Source organism: Panicum virgatum, chromosome 5N, assembly GCF_016808335.1.
Source record: "Panicum virgatum strain AP13 chromosome 5N, P.virgatum_v5, whole genome shotgun sequence".
In the NCBI taxonomy this organism is placed as follows: domain Eukaryota; kingdom Viridiplantae; phylum Streptophyta; class Magnoliopsida; order Poales; family Poaceae; genus Panicum; species Panicum virgatum.
In genome coordinates this window covers 5,797,657-5,817,738 of record NC_053149.1, presented here as the reverse complement: position 1 = coordinate 5,817,738, position 20,082 = coordinate 5,797,657, and the positions used below count along the sequence as shown (strand labels likewise).

The 20,082-nt window shown below is 50.6% G+C and overlaps 1 protein-coding gene across 1 annotated transcript; it reads right to left on the bottom strand.

Annotated features, from left to right (window-relative positions):
* Positions 1–14,666: 14,666 nt before the first annotated feature.
* LOC120676006 lies at positions 14,667–15,606 on the bottom strand. Its single transcript, XM_039957215.1, has one exon. The coding sequence runs from the start codon at positions 15,374–15,376 to the stop codon at positions 14,999–15,001; it is 378 nt and encodes a 125-aa protein (XP_039813149.1). The 5' UTR covers positions 15,377–15,606; the 3' UTR covers positions 14,667–14,998.
* Between the last annotated feature and the right edge of the window lie 4,476 nt (positions 15,607–20,082).

The window sequence follows — 20,082 nt, the reverse complement described above, 5'->3', positions numbered from 1 at the left end:
TGATTTTGGGATATAGGCCGACGGATCAATTTCGAAAGAAATTTTGATCGGCTCCCATTCACCTCCCTGTGGTCGCCAGTCTCGGTCCCTCAATTGGTATCAAAGCTTGGTTGAGGTTTTCAGTACCATAACCGGTTTGAAAACCACTTGGCGACCATGTCGAGTCTTGGGAAGATCCCGGTGTTTTTCGGCGAGGACTATGCCTACTGGAAGGTTCGCATGAGAGCCTTCTTGCAGAGCATGGGAGCCGAGGTCTGGGATAATACCAGGAACTAGGCTTACGAGGTGCTTGCCGTTCGGACCACACCTCTTCAGGTGTCCGAGCACGAGGCTAACGCCAAGGCTATCAATGCCTTGTTCGCTGGTGTTTCTCGTGCGGAGTTCTCACGCGTCCAGGGTTTTCAGGAAGCCCACAAAGTTTGGACGTGCCTTGAGAACTACCATGAGGGCACACCTCAGGTGAAGGCCAGACTGTTCGATACTCACCGGCGTGAATACGAGAACTTCACACAGGTGCCGGGTGAGAGCATTGGCGATATGTTCAGTCGGTTTCAATCGATTGTGAACAAAGTCAATGCGAACAGATCTGCAGATGCCCTTGAGTACACAGAGCACGAGAAGGCCCTCAAGTTGCTCTACGCACTTGACCGCTCTGTGTGGGATCTCAAGGTGAACACGATCATTGAGTCTGCTGGCTACGAGACTCTGACCATGAACGAGCTTTTCAGCAAGCTCAACGCCACAGAGGTGGATAACCAGACACGAGCCAAGCTCAATAGTGCCCCTCCTTCCAAGAGCATCGCTCTTGTGACTGGCCCATGTGGATCGAGCTCTAACGCTAACTCTGCTCTTGGCTATTCTCTTGCCTCTTTGCCTTCTGTTATAGATGAGCAGCTGGAGACGCTGGGCGATGACGACTTGTGCCTCCTCATCAGCAAGTTCCAGCGCGTCTACCACAGCAGGCAGAGGAAGAAGAACCCCGGGTGCTACATCTGCGGCGATTTGAACCACTTCATCGCCGATTGCCCCAAGAAGTCCGGCGGTGGCCAAAACAACCACTTCGACTACTACCGCCACCACGATCGTGACGAGGGAGGCTCCAACAAGGAGCGTCGGCACCACAAGCACCGCAGTCGTGACCGGGGAGGACGCTTCGACAAGGAGTCGCTCAAGAAGCGCTTCCAGTACAAGGCCAAGAAGCGGGAGAAGGCCATTCTGGCGCAGCTCAGCGACCTCGACAAGAGCTCTGACACCGACCGCTCTTCTTCAGTGTCGGTGCAGATCCCAACAAAGCCATTACCCACCTTAGCTAGACCTGACTAGCCACCACGGGATCCACCAAGGGGCCATTGACCTATCTATGAGGTTTAACCGAGGCCTAAGTCACACAGAACATATCCCTTCTCCTTGGTCACCCGTTGCTCTCAGCTCTCCTGATGGCTATCAGACTAACTAGTGGGGTTTATGCTAAGCCGTTGCCCATACAACGGTCGAGTGGTTTGCACGAAAGTGGAGTTAGGTGAGATGTAACACCAACTCGGTCCTTAGGGGTGACAAGATGGATACCTCCCTTCCTTGCCCTGCCACACAGGCACGAGCACACCAAATCGGCAAATCACACAGAAGTGACATCCATCCCGTCTAGACTCATCTTTCGAAAATCCACTTTTATCCCTTCCCACACACACACCTTTTCTTTTTATAAAACAAGTTGTAGCAAATAACAGGTCCTAAGCATTCTAGTATCGATTAACGTCCAAGCAAAATCAGACATTAATCTAGGTGGTCAAGGAATGGTTATCACAAATCAAGGGGTGGCTATCCAACCGTGTTTTCATGCAAGCAAAACATATGCAATTTTTATAAAGCAGGCCATTGGCTTGTGTTTATAAAAACTAGGACAGAAACATGCATCAAAGGATGGGATTGAACTTGCCGTCTTCGAAGCCATCGGGGAGATCCTGGTCGAAGCACTGTCCTTCGGGCTCGGGGTCGCGAAGCTGGTCCTCGTTCACGGGTTCGCAGCACTGCTCGTCAATGGGCTCTCCTTCGTTCACACCGTGGTCTACGACACGTACAAACAAACACACAATCAACAAAAGGAAATAAAAGTTTTATCGTTGAGCTCGAATCGGGAATGATTAAGATACAGAGTTTGGAGTAATGTTTTCATGTGGTTTCCTAAAAGCATGGCCGAAACTAGGTTAAGAAAGGCGTGGTAAAGTTTCGGGCCGATCAGAGTTCGTTTGGTGCATAAAATAATAGATTTTTATAAAGGTTCGTGGGTCGGATGAGGGGTCAGGGGCCTAGTTGTAATTTTTGGAAATATCTGGGTTATTCTGGAAAGGTTTTAGGATGTATTTAGAATTTTGTTTATACGTGGAAGGGTTTATTTTGATAGTAGAGTAAAGGGCAGGGGTCTTTTTGAATAGAAACAAGAAGTGGAAGGGCCCTTTAAGTAATAGAGGGAAGTGGGGGGGGCTATTGGCAAAACTGCCATCCCCTTCCTCTCCCCACGTAGAACATAGGAGAGGGGAGGGCGGCGCTCGGCGCCGGCGATTCGGCGGCTTGGGGGTCCGGCGGCGGCCCGAGGTAGGGGGAAAAGGGGCAGCGGGGTGTGGGGGATCGATTCCCCGGCTCACCTCGGCTTGGGGCGCGGCGAGGGAGCGGGGCGACGCGGGCCGGCGGTGGCGGCTCTATTGGAGCGTGGCGGTGGCGCTGGTACTGGGGAGGGGAGGCGGCGGTGGCCTGGGCGGCTTCGGTGTGGAGGAGCGGCGCCGGTGCCCCTTTTATAGGGGTGCTAGGTCGGCTAGGCGGAGCGGGGTAGGTGCGGGTGGGTGAGGCGTCCGACGGGCGGCACGGGTCGGAGTAATGGCGCTCTGGCCATGTCTGTCCGGCGCGGAGCGGCGTGCGGCGGTAGCGCGGGCGTCGAGGCGGCGAGCAGTGCCGCTCGGAGCGGGGCAGCGGCGGGCGACGCGCCGTGGTCAGGCGAGCACGTGGCTCAGCGGCGAGCGGGACCGGGGCGGCCAGCGAGCGGCGTGGCCACGCGGGTGCGCGCGCGCCGAGACGGCGAGCGACTCAGGGGAGTGGCACTGGCGCGGACCGGCGGGCAGCGCGGGCACAGGGGCTTGGCAGCGGCGAGCGGCACGGCGTGCGGCGCGAGCACGCGGTGCGCGTGCGCGTGTCTCGGTTCGGCGCGCCGGGTGCGCTTGTGAGCGAGGCCGCGGCAGGGCGTGGGCGCGCGCACGGTTGGTGCGCCGCGGTGCGCGTGTTCGTGCGCAAGCGCGGGCGGGCGGCGGGTCGGGGTGTGCGCGCGGGCGGGCGACGGCCGAGCGGCGTTCGGGGCCGGCGGCGCGTGCGTGCACGCGGCTCTGTAGCGTGGTGAGGTCAGGGCCGAACCCGGCGGTGTGCGCGAGCGAGGTGCACGGCCGGGGTGGGGAGCGGCTCGGGATAGGGAGGTGGCGCGGCTGGGTCGCGCAGCAGAGGAGGAAGGAAGGCGAAAAAAGAAAGGGAGAAAAAGAAAAAGGGAGGAAGAAATGGAAAAGAGGAAAAAAGAAAAGGAAGGAAATGAGAGAGAGAAAGAGAGAGCGGGAGTCGCGGCGCCACCGGCGCTCGGTCGGCCACGCGCGGCGCCTGGGGCGCGTGAGCGCGACGCGCGGGTCGAGTTAGAAACAGGGTGCTGGATACGGGTGTCGGGTCAGGTCCTTCGGGGATCGGAAGATCGGAACAGGGAGGTTCCCGGAAAGTTGGGGTTAGGGTTTTAAGGAGGGGTCGGGTTCAACGACGAGAAACAGTTTTAGCGCACGATTTAATTTAGTGAGTTTTCGGGATGTTACACAATCCCCACGTCAGAAGCATTTGTCTCCACCACAAACACCTCATTGAAATCAGGTAGAGCTAACACAGGTGTAGTAATCATAGCTTGCTTAAGAGCCTCTAAAGCTTGTTGGGCTGCCTCAGTCCAAAGAAACTGTCTGTTCTTAAGCAGCTGTGTGAGAGGTTTAGCTATGCTCCCATAGTGCTGAACAAATCTCCTATAATATCCAGTCAGCCACAAAAAAGCTCTCACTTCAGTAACAGTTTTGGGTATTGGCCAGTCCCTCATAGCCTGAATTTTGTCCACTGATGTTGCCACTCCTTGTTCTGAAATGATATGACCCAGGTATTCAACTTGCAACTGAGCAAAGGAACACTTACTTTTCTTCATGTACAATTTATGCTGTCTCAGCACCTGTAACACTTGTTCCAGATGAGATATATGGGTAGAGAGGTCAGGGCTGTAAATTAAAATGTCATCGAGGAAAACCATCACAAATTTTTTGAGAAATGGAGCCAACACTGCATTCATAATGCACTGAAAAGTGGCTGGGGCATTGGTTAGCCCAAATGGCATAACTTTAAACTGATAGTGGCCATGACGAGTTTTAAAGGCAGTCTTATATTCATCCCCAGGTTTCATACGAACTTGATGGTACCCTGACTTCATATCTAGCTTTGTAAACTAGCTTTGTAAAATATTTGCTACCCCCAGCTCTTCAATAATCTCTTCAATCAAAGGCATGGGAAATCTATTCTTAATGGTGAGGTCATTCAGTCGTCTGTAATCAATGCAAAAATGCCAAGAACCATCCTTCTTCTGAATTAATAGCACTGGAGAGGCAAAAGGACTGGTACTTGGAGTAATAATCCCAGCAGAAAGCATATCTTTCACTTGGCGCTCAATCTCATCTTTGTGCATTGGAGAATATTTATAGGGTCTAGAGTTCACAGGAATAGCATTGGGCAGTAAGGAAATGGTATGATCATACATCCTTTCAGGGAGTAAAGTATGTGGATCCTCAAACACATCTTTATAAGTCTCCAGCAGTTTATCAATCTCAGGATCAGTTGTAGGTGGGGGAGCTAGCTGGGATGGTGTCACCACAACCAATGCCCATATATCATTGCCCTTGAGCCATTTATACACCTTTTCAGCAGACAACAGAGAAACATCCTGAGTGGGTAGTTGCACCCCCTTCAACTTAACTGATACATTTTTGTGAGTGAATTCCATAGTTCTGGCTTCCCAATCACACACCATAGGACTGTGAGCTTGCAACCAGTCAAAGCCAAGAATAGCATCAAAGGCTCCTATGTCCAAAATTTTCATGTCAGACAGTAGGGTAAACCCATCACACCACCACTCCATTTGTGGTACCCATTGATCAGATACTAACACCTGACCATTTGCTAGTTTGACTGAAGTAGGAATTGTTGGCAGAGGTGTAATACCCACTTGTTGCAAAAATTGAGAGCTGACGAAACTGTGTGTACTGCCACTGTCCACTAAAGTGAGCATAACTTTGTTGTGAACCAATGATCTCAGCTTCATAGCTGCCCCTTCCTCAGATCCAGCCAATACATTCAGAGAGAGCTAATAGAATTCAGTAGTAAGGGAATCTTCCAATTCTATTTGAGCTACTACTTCTTCAGACAATGGGAGGTCCAGGTCATTGACCACCAAAGCATTTACCTGAGCTTTTGGTATCTGAGAACACATAGCAACATGAGCCGGCTCATACTTCTCCCCACAGTAGTAACAGAGATTGTTGGCTTTTCTATAGTTTAACAGTTGCCTTTCCTTGGACATGGAAGAAGAAGCTCCCCCAGGTTTGGCATCCTGACGAGGAGGCCAATGCTGCTGCCTAGGGGTACCAGACAACTTCTGTTGTTTTGCTTTGTCTTTCTCCAGAACCCTTTGCTGAACTTTGGCAAGTAAAATTGCTCTATCCACAGTCTGTGGTAACTGGGATTGAACCACAGCTCCTATGTCATACCTCAGGCCTCGCACAAACTGAGACACAAAGAACAAATCATCAAACCCTTCATTGTGCATGCAGATTTCATACTGCAAGTTTTCAAAATCAGCAGCATACTGCTCTACAGTTGTTGTCTGAGTCAGCTCAATAAGTTCCCCCATAGCATCCCTGTAATCAGCAGCCCCAAACTTTTCCTCCACCGCAGAAATAAACGACTTCCAATCCGTGAGACCATATTTCCTCTTAAACACTTGCAACCATTTCCCAGCATTATCATCCATATGAAGAGAAGCAAAAGTTGCTTGCATAGCAGGTGGAACATTGTACAATTGAAAGTAATCCTGACACTTGGAACGCCACACCCGTGGGTTGGAACCAGTGAAACGTGGGAAAGCTAACTTAGGGAGGGCGTGCTTAAGACGATGCAGCGCCTCAGCACCACCGCGCTGACCAACTCTATCCTGACGATGGGGAAGGACAGTATGAGATGTACCTTGGGGACCCTGGTGAAAAGGATTGTCTGTGGAAGCGTCGGAGGTCGTGGGGCTTGGTGGCTCGCCGACGGGCGGTCTCGTGGAGTTCAGCATCAATCGAGCCACTGCTTGTCCCGTAATCTCGACTTGTTGTGCCAACACCTGTTGATCCTTCATCATCTGTTCGACCACCTTGGTTGTCATATCGTACTGTGCTTCTAACTTGATCTGAGTGCCGAGGATGTCATCGACCCTGGCGAACAGCAGATCGAAGTTATTGGCGACCTGATCCCAGCGTTCCTGCGTTCGCAGCGCTGATTGCTCCATCGCTGAGAGCACGAACTGAGTCTGAACTGAAGGCTCGGGGGGCGCCGTGTTGACCACACCGGAAGTAAAGCGAGCGCGACTCGAATTGATGTTACCCCGAGGGGCTCGAGAGCGTCACTAAGCCGACGGGATGCAGCAGTCACACACCGGAACCCACGAACCGCGCCGAGGAGTTCGACGCAGCGCCGCAATTTAGACCCAATTCACGAGATCGCTCTCTGCGAGATCCCCCAATTCCCCAAACTAAAACCCTAAGCGGCAAAAACAACTTTGTGGACGACGGCGCAGGAGCAGCTAACCGTCGCTTGGCAGTGGACGCACAGCTCGGAAGGGAAAACTCGGCGGAGCAGATCGGGATCACAGTGATGGAAGATCCGACCGGGGAACGGGATAAACGCAATCGAATTGAGCGGTGGTGTGTCTAGGATAACCTGAATCTGATACCAAATGTAATGCCCCGTGGCCGCGGATGAATCGCGACGTGAGATTTCACAAGAGGATCAAATTCGGAAGGGAAGCGGGCAGGGCAGAGGTCCCTGTCGCCGGCAACCCAGAACGGTGTTCATCACAAGCAAAATCACATCCCCTCCTTACAGAAACCGTGGGGATTAAATCCCTCACCACGCCCACGCCACGCCCGCGTTTAAAGGACTAATACGCCTATTACAAAGTACGTTTTCACCTCACACACACGCACTCGGACAGGGCATTACAGCCCTCCTTCCTCGCCGGAGGCGCGGCGGGCGACGGCAAACGCGGGGCGGGCGGCGCGGCGGCCGGGCGGGCAGGGCACGGTGGGAGGCCGCGGGGCAGGCCGTCGGCGCGGCGGCGGCTCGGGCGAGGCCGCGGGGAGGGCTGCCGGCGCGGCAGCAGCGTGCCGGGCGACGGCGACCGCCCGATCGCGTCCTCCTTCCTTGCCGGCGGCGCGGCGGGCGACGGCGAACGCGAGGGCGCACTACTCCTCCCTCGCCGGCGGCTTCCTCGCGGCGGAGGGGCAGGGCGTCGTGATGTCGTGGCGCCACGCTGGCGTATAGAGAAGGAACGGGGAGGCCGCTTGATTTGAAGGAACGGCCGCCTCCCGCTTGGTTAGCGGAGGGAGTAGCGTCCACCGCTGCGGAGGAATTTTCGCTATCCGCCTCCTGCAGGAGACGGCAGCATACCCCGCTGCGGGCAGCCTAAGATGCCAAGTCGCCAGCTGGCATGCACATATATGAGAGTCTACGACGTGCAGGTAGAGGCCGGGTAGGGGCTTTAATTTATTTGCTTGGGGTTCGCCATGGCATCCTTTTCGGCCACCAGCACTGTCGTGCAACTCCTGCCTGCATGCACGGGAGGAGGGCCCAGGGGATTGACTGGTCACGGACAGCGGCCGGCGGCAGGTCCATCCATGTCCAGGGTGCAGGTCCATGGAGACATAGCTATTGCAACCAATATACCATAGCTATAGCATGATATTATAGTATTCGGACATGCATGCTCTGCTTGTTAATTCTGCCTGCCTTCCTCACGTGTCCCAAAATTAGCCACGTATGCAAATGCGTTCCTGTACCACACTGTCTGTTAATAATGTGTTTGTTGCACTTGCTTGGACTTCATCTCTCTCTCTCATGGTGTGTAGAGAGACCATCGGAGGCTGAAACCAAGCAAGGCCTGAGGATGAACGATGTTTTTTTTTAAGGAAAACTACGGTGCACAGGCATGGAAGAACCATCGAAAGGAAACTTTGTTGGGCTGTTGGCATCGGTGGACGGACGAGCTGGGGCCCGGCCCGGGTGGGAGCGATCGATAATATATGGGCACGTCGGGCCGGGCCAGCGCGGGGCTCGCTCTCTCGTACACCTTGGGCTGTTGTTGGTTGCAAAGTTGCGCCAGCGGAACCTGGGCTGTAACTTGGGCTCAGCATACAGTCCGCGTCCCTAAGACTTTTTTTTCGGTACTAGGGAATGATGCTAATTTTTCTTCCATTTGTTATTTATTTTCTTTCTAAAAATAATATATATTTTTTCTTTCTATAAAATAATGATGTCAATTAATATCATTCCAAAATCATCAACCAACAATGGCATGTATGCTAAAGTAAAGTAATACAAGAGGTGGGTATACAAAATAGCTGGTGTAAAAGTAATAGAATTTTGGTGAAAAACATTGACGAAACTAATCTCCTCATCTCTTTCGTCAAGTTGCCTAACAAGTGGGGCCTCTGTGAGGTCTAGATGGGCTTAATTTTGATAAAAAATATTTTCAATTATTTCAACTTTAATTTTCGGGTATTTGCATCCCTTCTTCCTTCTAGATGCCGAGACCGCGTTTGGTCTCTCTGTACCCGCAAGTCGTTGCGGCTTGTCTCCCAGAAGAAAAGAAAAAAAAAAGGCGCGAGGCCGGAACGCAACGCGGCCGCGGCGGCTCAGGACGGAGTCGGTTGGAGTGAGCTCAACAGTCAGCACACGGCCGGCCGCCTTCGAGAAGAAGCTAGTGCTGGCCTGCAGCCTGCCCGCTGGGGACGAGACACGATCACACGAGAGGGCCTGGCATGGATAAGCAACCGGCTGGACCAGGTAACCGACGTTGCGGTTGCGGATAAGCCAACCGACCGACGACGGGCGCCGCCTCATGGTCCAGCCAGCCACGTCATGCCGGTGCCGGCTCTCGAAACGTTTCAGTTTGCAGGTAGAAATGATACGGCGACATGGTCTGAATCGGTTTTCCAAAAAGGAAAAAAAAAAAGAGGGGTCTCAAACCCTGCTGATGCAGGGAGAGGAATTGTTCGCCACGTCTATTTATCGCGCGCGGGGGACGTGACGCGTGGCAGAACTTTCATCTTCAACCTTGCGCCAGGGGAGATGCGGTGGCGAGCAAGAGCAGGAGGGTGTGGTAGAACCACCTGAATTATCACGGCTTAAATGCGCTGGCCATCACCATAAAGTCAACACTGACACAAACGTATTTCAAACGGAACAATTCTTGGTCTGTCGGGTAACGTCCCACCACCGGTTCTCGGATCGAACAAGCATACCCCGCACGAAGGCGAGTCCAGAGATATTACAACCACATATTTTACAACACAAGCTTAGTAGTTATTACAAACCAGTTCGAAGCATTATTACATATCCAAACTCAGTAAAATAGTTATACAAAACATAACTTTAAGTTTAGAGTTGAAAAGCAGCGGATAGAAAATACGACGGCTACAACACGTCGCAAAAGTATACCAAGCTAGCCCAAGCCGGATATCACTCGTCAGGTCATTGCCGGCCGAAGACGGATCCCATTCTACGGACCAGCCAGGAGACAAAGAGCAGGGCCAAGACAGACTAGCGATCTGGTCCTCAAAACTCATACCTGAAAAAGATTTCAACAGCAAGGCTGAGTATTCTAATACTAATACTCAGCAATACTTAACCGTCAACGGGTATACCTAGCCCACCTAACTAGACTATGCAGGGTTCTGTGAGGCACTGGTTTTCCTTTTGCTGAAAATCAATAAAGAGTAGGTCCTTACTTTCAAATTTTAGCTTCCAAGATTCTAGTTGATTAACCATTCTATGTAAGCAACTACTATTCAACAATGGTAGAACTTTAAGCAAACATCAAGATTAATCATAATAATGTTGCTCTTTATTACTCTGTGTGGCAAAGATATCAAGCAATCCCAAACCGTGAGAAGCGGATGTTTCGAATCGAATTTGTTAACCTGGCCAGGCAGACCTAACACACACGTTTGGAACACCGTTGGGTCGTTCCCAAACAATCGTTTGCCTTTCGTTCCAGCTTGTGGATAGGGCCTTTCCCCCACTACAGAGCATAAACTTCCTCTCTGCACCCGTGGTGTTGATCAACAATAATATATAAAAACCTATCTCTAAAGAGAGAGTGATAGGTATATCCACTCCCCGGTCCGATCGGCTACTAGGCTTACCGCGTACCATATTTACGGTATGTGGCTAGTACGTTCAAAAACTTAACCAGCACTACCACACACCGCGACCTTAGCAAGTTCATCAACACAGACGGGGTCTCACACAAGGTCATGATATCGAACACGACCCCGTCCGTCGTCCTTATATTGATAGTAGAAAGTAAACAAGCAATTCCTATAGAACTCGCGAGTGACAGGCAATCACTCGACTTTTACCGGTCCTATAAGCTTAGCAATTATTCGAACTCAGGTCTAGTGTTCAGTACATAGGTTCCTAGGATCATGCAACTAGGGTTTCAATTCAAATCCTAAGAACTGTAAATGCACAAGTAAGTAATAACGATAAATTGTAATAATTTGAAATATGGGTTATGTCCGGGGCTTGTCTTCTCGGTAGTCGCTAGCTAGGTTAGCCTTGGGCTCTTCCGAACTTTGGTCCGGGGCTTCAGTTAGTACAGCAGTGTTCACCTGGGCTTCTGGATCACCTCCTTCAGACTTCGGGATCAGCTCGTACGTCCCGTCAGCTAACACCGTAGTATCTATATGTGATGCAAGAACAGTATTATAAACATACACACGATGTGGTGAAGCTGCAGTTAACACTAAGCAAACAAAATTAACACACACATGGGCAGTCATTTATGGAGTAGATAACTAACATTTCTAACTACACAAGGCATCATGATCAACAGCACAAAAGAAGCTCACTAACTTCATAAATAAGTTGTAGTTGATTCCTATAGCTTGCAAGTCATGGTTTGCTAATAATTAAACAACTCAGCACACATTCAGTAGTAAAATCAGCAAAAATTTACATCAAACAAAAGGTAAACAGAGTAATCTATCCTGCAAATTTCGTACCAAATCATGCAGCCATTTATTCAGAACAATTCATTTATTCAGACAACACCTAGAATAAGATTGAATTAAACAAGTTAGACCAGAGCAAAATAGAAGCTAGAAATTTAACAGAAGATCGACACAGACCTAAATTAGCTATTTTAAAATTTTCATGATTTTATATACAAATAATTAATTCTGAGAAAATAAGCAAAACAAACAGAAACAAATAAAGATTCAATTTTAATTCCTGTTTTAGACATTAACTGGTTCTCACATTTCACATGAATGAACATATGATCAAAATAAGGCTCCAAAAATATTATCAGGATTTTATAATGACATAAATTATTTATCACAATTAAAGTTCACTTAATAAGCATTAAATCATAGCTATAGCTACACATGAGAACTGACCACGAAATTTTTATAGTAACCCTGGAATCACATGATTACTCTACCATAATCATTTCACAGAATAACATTGCCTCAAACATCAGTTATGGAAAAGATAAAAGCAACTAGCATTTAAGCACTAGTAACACAAATTTATTTTTATAGCAAAAACTCTCAACTAACACCCAACATATTATGATTCTAATGCATAGATCTACTCTCAAGGATTCCAAAACATCTAGATTTGCCTTTTTCTGATTTTTCTACGAATTTCTAAGGAATTTCAAAGTTTACAGCCAAAATAACAAAAAGATCCTTGCTGCCACTATTCACATGAGTCACGGGCTATGCAGATAACCCCCTAGGGTTATTTGAATTCTAACAACTATATCCTTGGTCGTAGGGGAGAACAGAGGAAGGATGGCCGTCCTTTACCAGCGGCTAGGCTCGCCGGCGGCGAGGAAGAGGTTGGGGGAAATGAAGAAAAGATCGAGCCGCACCCTCTGGTGCTCGTGGCGCGACGGGAGATGGTCGGAGGAGGGCGGTCCACGGCGGATAGGGTTGCGGCGGCGGAGGGGATCGACGGCAGGGGTGCTCCGGTGAGTTCTGGGCGAGGAGAAGTGGTCTGCGAGCTGCGCGAGGTCAAGGCAAAGCTGATGGTAGGGTCAGCGTGGGCGGAGGAGGGCTGCAGTGGCGGGTTCACGGCGGCGTCGAGCTTGCCGGCGTTCGGTTGGAGCGGCTGCGTTCTGGGGTGTTGGAGGCAGGGAGCTGGGAAATGAGTGCGAGGATTAGGATGCTGGGGTCATCTGGATGCTGGGGCGCGTGAGAGTTGGGGGCCTGGGGCTCTGCAGCGAGCTCGCCACCGCGACGGTGAGGTGCCGGCCGCGGAGCTCGGCCATGACGGCGTGGCGAGGGGAGGGAGCTCCAGCGCGCGGGGAGGTGGGTCCAGGGGTTCGTGGGGGCGCCTCGTGAGGCGGCAGCGAAGCAGGACGTGGCCGGGACAGGCCCCGAGCGGCGGGCGGCGCGGCGCTGACTTCCGGCGGCGTGAAGCAGAGGAGCAGGAAGGAGGAAGAAGAAATGTGGACTGCTTTGTAATTTCAAAAAATTTCAGGGACCAGTCTATAAAACAAAGATAACTTTTAATCTAGGGCTCAAATGAAAAAGTGCCCAACATGAAAGTGTTCAATTTTTCAAGATTTACAACTTTGATGTTGTGCACAAAATTTATTTGATCAAAGTTTAAAGAGTTATTTTTATAAACATAAAGAGGATTTGAATTCAAAGGACTTTTGTCTTTTTCGAGGCAAATTCACTTTAAATCTGGACTAAAAAGTAAAGTTTGCTGCCATGTAATGATTACATTGAATTTTTCAAATAAACCCTCCACAAAAGCAATAATTGCTCTCCCTATTCAAATTAAACTATAGAAAAGACCTTACATTAAATCATAATTACACATTTGACCTTGTAATTTTGCAATAAGGTCCTTGATCAAGTAAAATGAGCACATGATGCATAAAATAAATGCAATTATATTGTGCAGACACCTAGGGTGTCACAGAGGGGTGGCTGCGAGGGATGATAGGTGGGCGGAGCGGCCGGCGGCGAGGTCGCCGCCGGTCGGGGTGGCGGTGGAGGTGGCGGATCTTTAGGGTTTGGGGTTGCCGGGATCCAGGGGGAGCTCCATGATCACTGGACCTAGAGGAGGGGGCCGGGGGTGGCGGCGACTCGGCGGTGGAGGTGGGTTGGCCGGCGGAGGGCGACGCGGCGTGGGAATGCCGCCGGCCGGGCGGGGCCGCCGGCGGGGGGCGAAAAGAAGGCGGTACGGCGGTGTCTGGGCGGTGCGGAGGCGACCTCGATTAGTGTAGTGCGGTAGAGGGCGATGGCGGAGGCGGCGGAGGCGCCGCCGGAGCCAGGGCGGCGGAGGCGCTGTTCATCTTCCCCGCTGGACGCTTCTGCGATGGAATTGTGGGAAGTCACTTAAAGCGACGAATAGACGCCCCGGAATTGTTTTCTTCGTGTTCAGCCGTTACTCCATCGGTGCTCTCTGCATGTAGGAGTACGGTGCAAGCCATCCTCACAAAGTTACAATAATCGGAGTGAGGTTAGTTTAACGCCGAGGTCAGTTTCAGCAACGCAACAAATAATAATTGTGAGGTTTGACAGTCCCCAAGTGCGTTGCCGTGCCGGATCGGTGCTGATGCTCGACATGACTAGGATGACAGGCGCACTGAAGTTTTGTTTAGATCATTTTGTATTTTTGGAAGGAAATTTTTAACAATTAAATTATTAAATATAGATTAATCACAAAACTAATTACAGATCTCGTCTGTAAACTACGATACGAATCTAATGAGCCTAATTAATCTATCATTAGAGCATGTTTACTGTAACAATTTAGTATCTAATCACGTCCTAATTAGACTCATTAGATTCGTCTCGCGATTTACAATCCATTTGTATAATTCGATTAATTTTTTAACTATATTTAATACACCATACAAACGATTTATAAAATTTTACATTTTGTGTTTGGAGATCTAAACAGGGCATGAGGCAATTATCTTGGGCTGCTCGACGGGGACAGGAGGGCTCAGCGACCAAGTGATGAAAGGGACGGCCATTGAGGCTTCTTTTTTTTTTAATCTTTTTGGAAAGATGAGGCTTGTGATTGAGAGCAGATTGTCAAGGAACTTCAGTTCCAAGCTACCTGTGCAAGAAACCCACAGGCACTCCGGTGAGCTTCTCCTCCCGATCAAGCAACAACCCGCTGTGGGCTTGTCTGATTTCTGATGGAGACCTTCATCAGATAACTGAAAACTGAGGTCATGGAGCCTACTCTTCGCACTACTCCTCAAACAGAGAATTTGGGACAAGCACTGCATACTCTTCAATTGAACCGGTTCAAATCAGGTATTTCGAAGAAGAAAAAAATGTTATCAGGACAAACCGGAGCATCATACAGGCAGGATTTTCTCCATAACATTTCGGTGCAAGAACTAGTGTTACACGGCTACACACACCCTGTGAATTAGCTCATTGACACCGGGATTGGGAGGCTTGTCGCGGCCGTGGATCGGGTCGGGAGGGGCCCCATGCTAATATTAGTCCCCTCCTCTAATCCATACTCCCTAACAACACCACCATCACCACGAGGCTTGGCTTATTTTATCCTAAACAAATTGAAGAAACATGGAAAGAAGCATGTATATACACGGCGATTGGTATTCGCTTCTCGCCGGCGGTGGCTAGTGCTTGTCAGGCGAGGCGGAGGCGAGGCGGGAGGCGATGGCGGAGTGGTACATGGCGTCGTGGAAGCTCTCCGTCTCCATCATCCGCAGCCGCAGCTGCCGCGCCTTGTCCTCCGTCAGCACGCCGAACCTCCGCGCGGTGCGCTGGTGCTGCGCCGCCGCCTCCTCCTCCGCCGCCGCCGCGGCCGGCTGCGCGTCGATGTAGTCGGGCTGGCCGGACCACCCCAGCAGCGGCGCCCACCACTTGGCGCCCCCGCCGTCGGCGCCGGCGCGCATCCTGGCCCCGCCGGCCGCCGCCGCCGCGCACGGCCGGGCCGCGGGCGCCGGCGCCGGCGCGCGGACGGAGAAGGCGGCCATCCCGGACGGCAGTGCCATCTGCACAATCTTTTCTTTCTTTCCCCTTGGGCTTCGGCTTCGATGTGAACTGCGGGCGGGTTGGAACTTAGAAGTTTGGAGCTGGATGTGCTCCGGCAAAGGTGGTGGTGGGATTATAAAGCCGGCGAGAAAGAAGGGCGGAGGCAGGAGGAACGGGAGGGAAGGAAACAGACGAGTGGATAAGCCTGTGGGAGCGGGGCCGCGCGGGCACGCGGCGTGCACCGGGCGGCGCGCTTTTCCGCGCGAGCCATCGCTTTTACGGTGGTGGAAGGGGAGGCCCAGGAGGGGGGAGAGCTTGCCCGTGGCACCTTTTTCATTTTTATATATAAAAAAACAAAATTTCAAAAATATATACCGAATAGAGAAATTTTCGAAAATATATGTCGAATAGGGGGCGACAGGGTGTCCGTCGCCCACTGGATGGGCGACAGAACCTAAATGTAAAAAAATATATTTAGGTCCTGACGCCTAGGGCGCATTAAACAGTGAATTTGTAAAATTGATATAAAATCGTAGAAAAATTGTAAAATTACAAACTCAACTGTTCTTGATTCTATGAAACAAGATCTACAACTTTTGTTACATAAAGTTTTTCATTTAATCAATGTATCTAAATCAAGAAAAATAGTTCTCGTACCTAGAAAAATCTAAAATAATTCATTTGGTCTAGTTGTACTTATCTAAAATTTAACAAACTTTTTTTATAGCTCTTAGGAAATAAAATAATAGTACTGTAAAAGTTATGGCTTCTAATACTCAGTATAGCAGCATGGATAAATAACCCATTTAAACTAGACATATTGCAAGATCTAATTTAAAAACTTATTCTAGAAATGTTTTCTGGGCCTACCAATTTTGTACAAGCCTATGCTCATCATATGCAACACTCTGGCCAAAGATGACAAGCATACAAAGGATGGATCTTGAGATTTAAATAAAAGTGCATTAAATTGGTATTTAAAATAGAGCAAGATACATTGATCAAATGAAAAAACTTTATGTAACAAAAGTTGTAGATCTTGTTTCATAGAATCCAGAACAGTTGAGGTTGTATTTTTTTGATTTTTCTATGATTTTATATCGATTTTACAAGTTCATCGTTTAATGCGCCCTGGGCGCCATGACCTAAATGTAAATTTTTGTTTATATTTAGGTCCTGTCGCCCATCCAGTGGGCGACAGTCACTCTGTCGCCCATTAGGGGCGACAGTCACCCATTTTTGAAAATTTCCCTATTCGGCATATATTTTTGAAATTTTGTTTTTTTAAAATATAAAAATGAAAAAAAACGCCTTGCCGTCACTGCGGTCTGGGCTGGCCAATTGGGGATCCCTTTACCGTCTGTTTGGTTGGAGAGTGGGACGAGCCAGGTCGGAGCGGACTTGTCCCCACGGTTGTTTGGATCGAAGAGTAGAGGGTTGAGTTGGCTCTAAAGGAGAATATTCTCTCTAGATGCGGGTTCACCGCATCCCTCAAAAACTGGCGGACGGAGCGAACCCACTCCCGTCCGTGGCTCGCTCCGTCCACTCCGTCCGCGCCCCGCCTCCTGCCGCGCCGCCCACCGCCTCCTGCCGCGTCGACCGCCGCCTCCAGTCGCGCCGCACGCCGCCGACCTCGCCTACCATCGCGTCGCCCCACGCCGCCCGCCACGATGTCCCGCGCCGCTCGCCTCGCCTCCCGCAGCGGCCGAGCGCGACGGCGGCGCCCGCACAGGCGGCGGCGGCCTCACCCCGCGCGGATCCGCCGGCGGCGGCGGCGCGCGCGGATCCGGCCGCCTAGGGCGCCGGCGCGCTCGGATCCGGCCGGCTAGGGCGGCGGCGGGCGGCGGCGTCGGCGCGCGGTGTAGGGCGCGGCAGTGGGGGCGCGCGGGCGGCGTCAGCGCGTGAGCCGGAGGAGGAGGTGGCACGGGGCGCGGAGGGGGGCCGGCCAGTGGCAGGGGGCCGGGCGCGGGGTGGGGGGCGACGAGCTGTGCCCCCCCTCGGGCTGAGGAAGAAGATAAGGGTTAGAAAAAAAAAGAAAAAGAAAAATGTAAGAGGTTGACAGGTGGGGTCTATTGGTGGCAAATGGGACCCTCATTAACAATGTTATCATGCCATCCAACCCGTATTCCCAATTCCTTCAACCAAACATGAAATGGGTTCACTCTTTTCCCAAAATCAAAAGTGCAACCAAACAATAGATGGGTCAGTTCCGTCCCCAAAATCCGGGTTGGATCCAACCCAACCCATTGATCCCGCAACCAAACACATGGTTAGGCTTTTGGGCAACTGGGACGGGACGGCTCGGCGGCTCCTGTGCCGTCGGGTTCGGGGGAATCCGTTTCCACCGTTCCACTGGCGGGTTTTTCCCGTGGGCAACGGTGGAGCAGCGGCGCCGGTTTGGAGCACTCTTCTAGTATTTTCTCTGTTTTTTTTCCCGGAAGCTGCTATTTTCTTTTTTCTAGAAGAAAAGGAAACGGGGCGATGGTTATTCGACGCGGTTTGCTAGACCACGGCTGAGCAGTCAGCATTTCAGCAATGTGAGCAAAGATGACAGCAGGGCTAAGTTTGGATCTCCCTGAAAAATCTGGTAGTCATCGAGATGTTTGTTGAAATTTTAGCAAATCACACAAATCTATTTGGTCACATACTCATACTATATATTCCCTTCAGAGTTAAGATATCCATTTTCTACGGTCGCGAAAAAAGATATCCATTTTCTACATGGCAACTCTTTTGGTAGGACTTCCTCTTGAAAAAAAAAATCAACAGGGACTGACATCCACGATGATCTTCTCAATAAATTTGGTTAAGGGATCAGGGGATGGCCGGCCTGGTTAGTTACTCTATCCGTGGAGTTTGCGGTCACGGTTTGATGCCCGGCGGACGCGCTTTTGCTAGAGAGGAACAATCCGCCTGGGAGCAAATGCTTCTGGTGCCTAGCGTCCTGAAGGGGGGCTACTCTAGCCTTTGGCCCCTATAAATTTGGTTAAATTTAGCATACTTTCACTTAATTAGGACAATCTTCGAAGTACTTGTATTAGAACGAAGGGAGCGTGATATTATTAGTTTGAGTTAGGAGCCAAGCTCAGCGCCCTGATATTAGCTGGTCAACTTAGTTTAGTTTGGCTTTGGTTGGAACAAAGAGCTGATTGGTTTGCTACCCAAATTTTGGCATGCCAAAGTTTTGGCAAGCCAAAATATAGGCAAAAAAATTGCCACCATTTTGGTAAGCTAAATGTGAGATATTGACAGCTCTCGGTAACAAACCAAGTACTGGCCAAAAAATTTGACAACTTTTGCCTAACCAAAACGTTGGCATGTCAAGAATTTGGCAACCAACCAATCAGACTTAAAATCAGAAATATATTTTAGGACAAAAAAGAGTACAAATATATAATTTATTACCAGAATCTAAACCATTCTATCAGCCCAGTTAGTAGAATGAGCTCCTCAACAAGGGCGAAGGGTTATGTTTCCCTGATGCCGGTGCACCACGGTTAAAAAAAAATTCCTACAAACATACTCATATTTACCATATAATATTCTGGTTTTATCTATGTTCTCGATGTGATGCCCAATGAAGCGGTCTGCCACCCTTTTGCTACGCAGACCTTTCATTCTTTCAATTCCCAGCTCGTGCGAATAAAATCTTTTTCTCTGGTTTTGTTGCCACGCCCGACGGTGACCTGATCGGGCGTCGACGTACGTGGACGGATACTTTGGTCGCCGGCGCCCGGCGAGACGGTTGCCGCTTGCGGCTTGTCCGCGACCGGCAACTGGTCCAACCGCGTGTGCTGCTGCCTCCTGCCTCGCTGGCTGGCATGTCCCGGCCTGCTGCCATCGCGGCGAGAGGGACCCCTCCGTGTCCGCTAGCCGCGGCGGCCTCCGCGACCTTGCGCGTTTGCCCGGCCGCCGAGGCGTGGCGCACGTGGACGGCCCGCTCCGGTAGACGGGTAGCAGTAGTAGTTGGTAACCGAATGTACTGATTGCTCCGGCGTCTGCGGCGCACCGGCGGCAGGCTGGGCGGCCGATGCCTCGCCGCGCGTGTGGCTTGGCGCGGCTTCGGCCCCGTCCACGTGAATTCATACGAACCTCCGGCGTCGACGTGCCGTGTCGTCGTTGCGCGCAGTTGCTCCTCGTTCGTCTTCTACTAGATGTAGGCTTGTGCATTTCGCGAACCATTTTTTTTCACCTTCTTATGTACAAGAAGAAAGATCTACCTTGTGTACCAAACTGGCCATGATTCTCTATTGGATTCGCACCTTGATCTTTCGCGTTAAAAAGGAAAAGAGTTCGCTTGCAAACGAGTTGACAACGATCGAGGACAGAGGTGGTGATCGAATCGTTGCAGGGTACGCTGGATCTGGAACTCGTTGACAACGATCGAGGCGGCCTGCTGTTCACTTCGGCTTAAACTCTCAATGAAGGAGTAGTAGGAACAGCGTTCCCTGCAGTGAAGCTCATCAAATCCACGCGGTCGCCTCATGTTTGCCGTTGGCATCTCGAAACATTCTTGTTTGACACTTCTGACTGCAAGTTTTATGATCGAGCCAGACACCAGTACGTGCGTGCAATGTCTGAATATCCGAGCCGCGGTACATATACCCAAGGTGGAACCGGGCTTAGCATATACCGCGAGGATATTCGCTGGGAGAAATAAAAAAGAAATTGGATAGGAGTGTAACACTGCTACACCAGTCGCGTCTCTTTCCAGGAGGAAGTAACG